Source organism: Sinocyclocheilus anshuiensis, unplaced genomic scaffold, assembly GCF_001515605.1.
Source record: "Sinocyclocheilus anshuiensis isolate Anshui unplaced genomic scaffold, SAMN03320099.WGS_v1.1 scaffold478, whole genome shotgun sequence".
NCBI classification, from domain to species: Eukaryota; Metazoa; Chordata; class Actinopteri; order Cypriniformes; family Cyprinidae; genus Sinocyclocheilus; species Sinocyclocheilus anshuiensis.
The window spans coordinates 1,565,114-1,574,331 of NW_015542376.1; the positions used below are offsets into that span (position 1 = coordinate 1,565,114).

Sequence of the window (9,218 nt, forward strand, 5' to 3'; positions counted from 1 at the left end):
TATTTAATTTATAATTTATAATATAATTTATTTTAATAAAAACTATAATAGCATTTCAGTCATACTAAAATAACACTAATCCTAATTGGTCATTGGTTTTGGTTCATTTGTTTTTAAAATAATTTTTGTTGATATTTTTCAGTATTGAATGGGCCATGTGCAATGAATAGGTGCCCATGTGTAGTAACATTCATTGGCTTGTTTTGTTAACACTCGAAGGTGATTGGGCTCTCTGGCGAGATATTTCTCATTTTCATTTAGCTTAACTTGATGTACTAAAATAACTACAACTTAAATAAAAATTAATAATAAATATATCGATATACTACTCAGAACCCAAACCCTATAATCTAATAATAATGACAAAAACACACAACAAAATTACTAAAACATGAACTACTTACAATGAAAATGGAATATATATATATATATATTCTCTACAAAGGGCCTTAGAACTGGGCAAAAATGAGTTATCTTACAAGACAGCATAATTAAGTTGGATTAGCCTCCACGTTGGGTTTTAAAATTCTCTTTCCGTAGGCAGCTCTCTAGGTTTTGGAACAGAACAGAAAAGCGAGTTGAATACAGTCTCGATTTTGTGTGTCAGTGTCCTGGCTATATTACCTGGAGTCCTGCTGGGTAATGGACTTTGATGCTAAACTGGAACAAACAAAGTTCCTCTTTTGTAAACACCCTTAATTTCCCAGAAGCCCTTTCAGCGGAATTTAGAAACAACTGAACATTTATATTGTGGGTCTCGTGCATGACAACACGTCTTCTTAAAAATCAATTCAAAAACCCCTTTACGAAGGCTTGTGTACAACGCACATGTGCACACACCTTGTGAAGTGACAAGGCGCCTGTAGAGTTGTAAGAGTCACTATTCGTCTGTAAAGGTCTTAAAAAGGCGGAGCGAGAACAGATGCACTAGCCTCTAACCTTTTTCACACACTTCTGCCAGCCTGTCAAGGCTCTTTACTGCATGTGACAGGATCAGAGGTGGAAAAGAGCAAAGGAGTGTAAAGAAGGGAGATGGAGAGAGAGATGGACCCTAGAGACTCCTAAATCAATGCCGCCCTGCTGGTCTGTCTGCATCTCTGTCAGCTGCCCCCTCTCTCAGCCACTGAGTGCTGTGTGCACAGGATATACTGTGCATGAGAGAGAAAGACATGAAAAGAGAAACGGTGAGAGAATAAAGAAGAGACTGGTATGTGTGTGTGTGTGCATACCAGCTCATCTCTCCCTAGACTTATGAAGCAAGTCATTTTGGCATAGAACCACCCACTTAGAAAGGACATGTAAACAACAGCATTTTATTATTATTTCTTAGTTTTATGAACGTTTAGAATAATGTGGAATATCTTAAGGTTATCTTGTTAACTTGCTATTAATAAATAAAATAAAAAATAAAACAAATACATGAAAAACAAAATGTTACAAAACATAAAATCTATATATAATATATATATAATAAAACTTATTTAGCAGGGTGCATTAAATTCATCAAAAGAGACAGTAAAGACATTAGATGATGTTCTTTTAAACTTTGTATTCATAAAAAAACCTGATAAAACATATGTACACAATAATATTAAGCAGCACAAATATTTTTTAACACTTAAATGTTTCTTGAGCACCAAAGCAGCATATTAGAATGATTTCTAAAGGATTATGTGACACTAAAGATGGGAAAAAATATATATACTACCATTTTTATAATTGTATTATATTTTATATATTTTATTTACTTATTTAAATCCCAGCCTTAAACAATGCATAATGAAATGGATATATGAATTATAATTCAATGATAACAATCCCCTTTAAGTCATTCCAAATTCAAACTTCAAATTCCAATTCCTGTGGAACATGAACAATTGAATTTGAATTGATAGCCAGTTCTTACATCCTAAATGTCTAATATTCTAAATAAGCATCAGATTATCTGTGAATGGGCTGTTGACTGAAACTATTCCGTATTCAGCTGCAGTTTGCTTTCTTGCATTTTTTCACATAAAGTGTTTGATTCTCTCACACTTCTTTAATCTTTCTACAGCATGCAGTAAACACACACCTGCGTTGGGCACCACCAGTCGTCCTCCACCGTGCCCGAACACCCCGCTGGTCCTGAGCGGTCGCTTGCCAGTCGTCATACTGGAGAGCAGAGCTGGCTGGACGGGAGCCAGCTGGCTCTTCCCTCTCCCACCCAGTGTGCCTCCACCGCCTCCGATCTCCTGCACCACACCGCGAGGAAACGTCTGGGAAGGCGCTTTCGCATGATACTCCGCCCTCTCAGACACACCCAGGGACACCATAAAGGAGCTGTGAACTTTGACCTTGAGGTCAGGAAGGGGGTCAAAGAGTGCAGGTTCAGGGATGAGCTCCTTCTCCATGGAGTCAGGGAAACAGATGGGGCCAGTGTAGGCCCGTGACACGGTCAGGTCTGGCTGCATGGAGGAGTTCATTAACAGAGGGTTACCTGGAACAAAAAGTATGGTAGACGGGTCAATGACATGCAGCTCATTTGTTTGTCTGGATTTATTAGACTATTCAAAAATGCATTTAAAATGCAATTCATACATAGAATGATTTGAATACACATCTTCTATAAAAGAAGCTTAACAACTAACTTACTAACTATTAATAATCTGCAAATTATGAGTTTATTGAGGCAAAAGTCGTAGTTAATAGTTAGAATTGGTCCCCAAACTAAAGTGTGACCAAAATAAGGAGGCATAAATAATTATAATTTTAATATAACTTAATAAACACATAATAATAATAATAATAATAATAATATTTTATTATTATACATTTTTAAAATGTTGTGAGGTTTTGTTTAATATTACAACGATTAATATTAATTTAGAAAACTCTATATTTAAAATGATAACAAACTTACCTTAAAACAAATTTTGTTTTTTTTTTAAATATAAAAACCTGTGTGTAAACTCAAGTGTATTCATGGTGTATGGATAAAAAAATATGCATTTTTAATTAAAATATGAATTACTTGAAAAGTTTTTTCAATAAATTACATAAAAAACAATAAGAAATCAAAGAACTAGATTTCGCCTTTTCATCTTAGACATCCTTGGATTTTCATCATTTTAGACATCTTTGGATTGACTCAGACACAGCTTGAAACTCATGTGTGTGCATCACAGACAAATAGCAGTAATTTTGCTGGCTACATTTTTGAATGCTTGACCTTCGATCATACATCAGTGTACAACTACAGACCCAACAGTATCTGTACAGTAGGTCTACTATACCAGTGTTTCCCAACCGGGGTGCCGTCTGTCGAGAGCAGGGGTGCCATGTAAAAAAATCCTTTTTTAATATTTTTAAATTGCTAAAATGTTCAAAAAAGCATATATTATATAATAGCCATTTCTGATGTCGCCAATAATTAGAGATGCAATGAATAAAAGCCTACATTAAAATCTGTCATATAAATTGGTCTTTTCATTAGAAATTAGCCTACTGATTGCCACCATTGATGGACAAATTTTTTTAATAATATAAAACATATCTGTATGACAGTGTATTCTGCAGTTCTTCCCTGCTGTACCGAATATCTATACTTTTCAAAGTATCATATCGAAGTTAGAAATTCAAATATTGTGACAAAATTAATTTTGTAGGGTGCCACAAATTTGTTAACATTTCCAAAGGGTGCTGCGACTAAAGAAAGGTTGGGAAACACTGTACTATACACATAGACTTGTGTCTTTATGTTGATGAGTAGACCTTCACTGAATCTGAACCTGCAGAATTCAACCGAAAGCTCTGCAGGTTTCCAAGGAATTCAAACATCCATCATTCAAAAAGTTGTCTATAGTACATCCCTGGGTATTGCATGTTTGTTTAATAAATCATTTAATATTTAGCAGACATTAAATATTTATTGAACATTAATAATTTATTAATGCCTTCAGTTACCAATACGACCGTAGTACTCTCAGCAACTTTTAACATATTTAAATCCATTCTGCAGGATTCCACTGATCCCGCCCACTGATTGTTTAAAAAACAGCTGATGTTCAGGGCGGATTATATCCTGTCAATTAAAAATGTGTCGGCACTACAGTAGTGCATGAATTCAGTTAATGTGAGTTAAGAATGTTAATATCTTCTGTTTAAAACTGAGAGCAATTACTCTGAAACATGGAAAACATGTTGATATGGAAAGCATAAAATTTATTACATTGCATTTCTTTCAAAATTGTGTAATTTATTATCATTCTAAATAATTGGATATACGTATCGGCACAGAAAAATTTTGTTAGTGCATCTCTCTATATATAATTTAAGTAGAATGTTTTGTGAAATACATGTTTTACCAACACGTTTCAAATATATGATTGGCTCAAGATTAATATACATATATATTAGGGCTGTCAATTGATTACAATTTTTAATCTAATTAATCACATCCTTTTTCTGTGATTAATCGCGATTAATCGCACACTTCATGAAATTAAGCATAGACCATTTATCTTGTTTCAAATGTTTATTTTGTCATCATTTACTATATCCAGCAAAGTAAACCAAAAGACTGAAGGGTGATTCTCAAAAATCTATATTTTCTGCAAGCTTTTTTCAAGATACATTTAGATGTCTTTCCAAAAAAGGACACTTAGAAACTCCAAAAGGACACCAAATGATATAAGGAGCCCATATAAGCACATATGAAAGAAAAACAATCAGAATTTTATAGTACGTGTACAGTGCAACAGCAAAGAGCTTTTTTACATTTTAGAGAAGCCAAGTTGCGATACCGAACAGAGCTCGTGTTTTAAAGCGAAACACACTGGAATGAATAATTAACTTAAAACGCAACGCGAGTCTCTGTTCTCTCTGCAATCTCTGATGTAATCAGCCTGGTTCCTTAATATTAGCGCTGTTTTGGACGAATTGTTTGAATGCATTCGCTTACTGGATCATTGGACTGAAAACTTTCCAGGAGTTTAGTGGCTTAAAATGATCTGATCACAAACAGAGAAGCAAAATCGGCATTCATTGCATTAAATTATTTTAACACGTTAAGGATTTTTAAAGAAATTACATGCGTTAACGTGCTACGTTGACAGCCCTAGTATTTATTAACGTAATTCATTAATGCATAAGCAGACTTTAGCACTGCATACAGATATATTTCTACATCATGAGGTGATCAGATTAATCGCATGCGTTAACGCGTTAATGATGACAGCCCTAATATATGCATATACACACACACACACACTATAACTTGCAAGATATTATTTTTTAATAGCATTCAAAGGAGACACATGCTTTCCAGATTGTGGGCAGCATCTACCAGGAGGGTGTAAATGAATCATGGTAACCAGCCAAACCTTGGTGTGCAGCCCTTATAAAACTCTTAGCATAAAATTGAGACAAAAACTTTTCTTAAAATTATGAATTATGATGGAACCAAATGCCTCCAGTTATCAAAATGAACTATCAAGACAAATGCAACAACAATCTTTCGATTATTAGAAGCAGCTGTTACAGCAGTGAGACGTGATCCCACTTGTTTCATTATGAGCTCTGCTGAGAGTTCTGACAGATCACGAAAACACATCACACTCACACAGACACCCCTCAATCTGTTTTATTCATCAAAAAGCGATGGCTGAACGAAAGCACTTCCCTGAGAGGTGGCGAAAAGAGGTGTGAGAGGAACTCATTTTCTCTTTCTCAGATTGGACTAAGGCCCGGGAGGATAGACTGCAGCTCACACTTGAAACCTCTCCTTTGGCAGATCTATTCAAAATCTAAATGTGTGAGAGTTGTCACACAAGGCTAAAGGTTCCGATCTCCATGACAACAGTTGTCTTGCTTGATACGAGTGTCTATCAAAGTCATTCTCTGCTGTACGTGTATTGGCAGCGCTGTCAAAAATCTGTCGCCTAGGCAACACGGTTATTGCAACGATATTTCAACAGGTTTTTGGAGTTGTAAATGCATCAGTGAATGAGTCAAGATTTCCAAAGTTATCAGATCTCTAGGCAAATGTATTTAAAGTGAACTGCATCAACTAGCACATTTCAATTCATTAAATCTAACTATCCATCCATCCATCCATTATTGCTTTTCAGCAAATCAGTAATGACTACTAATGTTATGTCACCTAATTAATATTCATGAGCCAGACTGATATGGTTTATAATGTATCTTCCCTCACTTTTTGGATCGTTCTTACGCACTCTGCATCCATCAATCCTTTTATCCATCCATCATTTCATTGACGTTTTTAAGCATTTGACGGGTACACTGTGGCATCTATCACCTCACTGTGTTTAGCTCCTCAATGAGCACTTTGAAACTTCCTGTCGAGACATTTGGTGATACGTGTGTGTGTGTGTTTGTGTGTCTGATGGTGGTGTTTAGGGGGCCGAGGAGAGTGATAGCTCTGCGAACAGGCCCTATTACTGAACAGACAAGCAAGAGAGAACTAGTGCTCGGCTCTCTGCACCCCTCCATCAACATCAATCTCTTTTCTGGGGGCGTCAGATGGGCCAAAGGAGAGGAGAAGAGAGACATTGAAAGTAAATCAACTAACACCCTCTAGCTCTGTTTTAGAGCAGAGACGCAAAGAGACAAGAAACAGAGTAAAGTGAGGGAATGTTTTACAAGAAGTTCAGAAAAAAAACTTTTTGGCAAGGTATGTTTTTCTCAGCCAGGTAAATGGGAAGCAAAGGGTTCTTAAAAAAAAGAATGATATTACTCTTTTAGCAAACGGTCAGTGAAAAGAAGTACTTATCCCTCAGAAAATGTTGATTGTCATTCGTAGGAGATCCATTAACTAAGTGATAACTATGTGCCAACTTCCAATTAATTTGAGATTTCTTAGAAAATATTATAATTTTATATTAAATGTGACCCTGGACCACAAAACCAGTCTTAAGTCACCCAGATATATTTGTAGCAATAGCCAAAAATACATTGTATGGGTCAAAATGATAAATTTTTCTTTTATGCCAAAAATCATTAGGATATTAAGTAAAGATCATGTTCCATGAAGATATTTTGTAAATTTCTTACCAAAAATATATCAAAACTTAATTTTTCATTAGTAATATGCATTGCTAAGAACTTCATTTGGACAACTTTAAAGGCGATTTTCTCAATATTTTGATTTTTTTTGCACCCTCAGATTCCAGATTTTCAAATAGCTGTATCTCGGCCAAATATTGTCCTATCCTAACAAACCATACATCAATGGAAAGCTTATTTATTCAGCTTTCATGCTATGTATAAATCTAAATTTCAATGTCAAATTGACCCTTATGACTGGTTTTGTGGTCCAACGTCACATATAGTTTTTATACTTTTATAATAGTTTAAAACTCTGATTTATGTGATTTTGCAATTTCCCAGCAATCTAAAATAAATAGACAACAACAAAAACATAAAAAAAAATAAAAAAAAAATAAATAAAAAATCTGGATCATGGTAACCAAGTCAAACCTTGATGTGTAGCCCTTATAGAACTATAAATTACAATGGAACTGAAACTTGCATTTGTCTCTGTAGTTCATAATTGGAGGCAACTGGAGATCCAAATGAACTATCAAGACAAATGCATCAACAATCTTTCGATTATTAGAACCAGCTGCGTGAAATATAAAATGAAAACAAAACATAAATAGAACCAGATCAGATAAAAAAAAGAGAACAAGATCAACTTACAAGCAAAACTGTGTAAAAAGAAAATCGTATTCCCTTGTTTTTAGATGTTTTAAGCATAAATCTAAAAAAATATATTGTGAGGCTTAAAACAAGAAACAAATTGCTTATGGGGTAAGAAAAATAAACTTAATTCAAAACATCTTTAACATTTAAATGGAGTTTGCAGGTTAAACAGTTCAAGCTGAATTGAAACTGTAGGAAACAATGGGGAAAGAAAAGTAGAATAAATGTGATTTTTTTTCTTTTTTCTTTTTTTTCACAGTTCTGCCTTGCACGCACTGTAATTATGTCATGAGTCATAAATGCACTTGGATCAATTTGACATTGTTGTTTTGACTCACCTTGCCTGGCACTTTTGAAGCTGAAGGACTGAAATCCTCCGGTCAGCGCGGACGAGTCGATGACATCAACGCCATACTCGCTCTGGTTCCGCCTGTACAGCGTTACAGCAATGACCAGCACGGCGACGGTAACTACACCCGCAGCCAGACCAGAGTAGAGCGCTACATCATTATTGCTGTCCATATCAGCTAGAAAAAAAGAAAACGATTTTGAAGAGAAATACACAATGACTAAGCAATGACTGTAGTTCCTTGAAAATGATTATATAAAGGTATTTGCTTATTTGCTCAAATTTCCATCAAATAGCTCAGGGATTTCATTTGGATGTATACAGATACAACACAGCCACAAATAAATTACATAACCATAAAACACCTCCATCACAGAAGTCTCGCTTTCTCTCTTAGTCTCTCTAATGCTCCCACTTTCCCAGACACCTCCAGCACTAATGAAAGTTCTCTAGCGATGGGCGATTACAATCAGCCCTCAACCGCACACCTGACTCTCAACACGAACACATGCAGGGAATCTGGCAAAGCAAAAACTGCGAACCTTCCACAGGGATTTCGTGACAACACAGCTCATTATATTATCTCATCTGTAGTGATTAGGCCCTATCTGCCAACTCCTTCACGCAAACAATTCAACCAGGACACTCTGAACAACAGACAGAACAAAGAAACGCTAGCATGTCGTTTCTGAGCATTCAAAAGCCTCTAGAAGGGTAGGGAACATCAGACAAAGCCTGCGGCTATGAAAACACTAGCCAGAAACATGTGGAGCTGCACTAACAGCAAACAGAGCAGGTTAATTGGGAGCTCTGGAAAAGTTTGGCAGGCTAAGGAATCTCTTTTGCACTCGTGTTTAGGTATTTGCTCAATTCACTGCCTTTTCTTTTTGTTTTCCTTCTCCTTTGCTGTGTAACCCCCTTGTTCCCTTTCTCTGGAACTCCCCTTCTCTGTGACTTCAGATTGGAGTTCAGAACAGAACAAAAAAACCCAGAACATGTTCTTTGTGTGTGTGTGTGTGTCTTTTCTTTTTATGTTTTGAAACAAGGAACAAGAATTGTGGGCTTCTGGTGGGCACACACACTTTTTTTTTTTGAAAGAAATTAATACTTGCTGAAATTATTCAGCAAGGATGCATTAAATTGATCAAAAGTGAAAGTAAAG

At 35.6% G+C, this 9,218-nt stretch overlaps 1 protein-coding gene across 1 annotated transcript in view; it reads right to left on the reverse strand.

Moving 5' to 3' along the window:
• LOC107692300 (netrin receptor UNC5D-like) overlaps positions 1-9,218 on the reverse strand; it is a 231,266-nt gene that overhangs the window by 29,007 nt on the left and 193,041 nt on the right. The window contains exons 9-12 of the mRNA XM_016491285.1: positions 8,046-8,234; positions 2,036-2,479; positions 1,816-1,821; positions 625-655 (exon numbers count right to left, since the gene is read on the reverse strand). Of these exons, the coding sequence (XP_016346771.1) occupies positions 625-655; positions 1,816-1,821; positions 2,036-2,479; positions 8,046-8,234 (670 nt within the window). The remainder of the gene's footprint in view (positions 1-624; positions 656-1,815; positions 1,822-2,035; positions 2,480-8,045; positions 8,235-9,218) is intronic.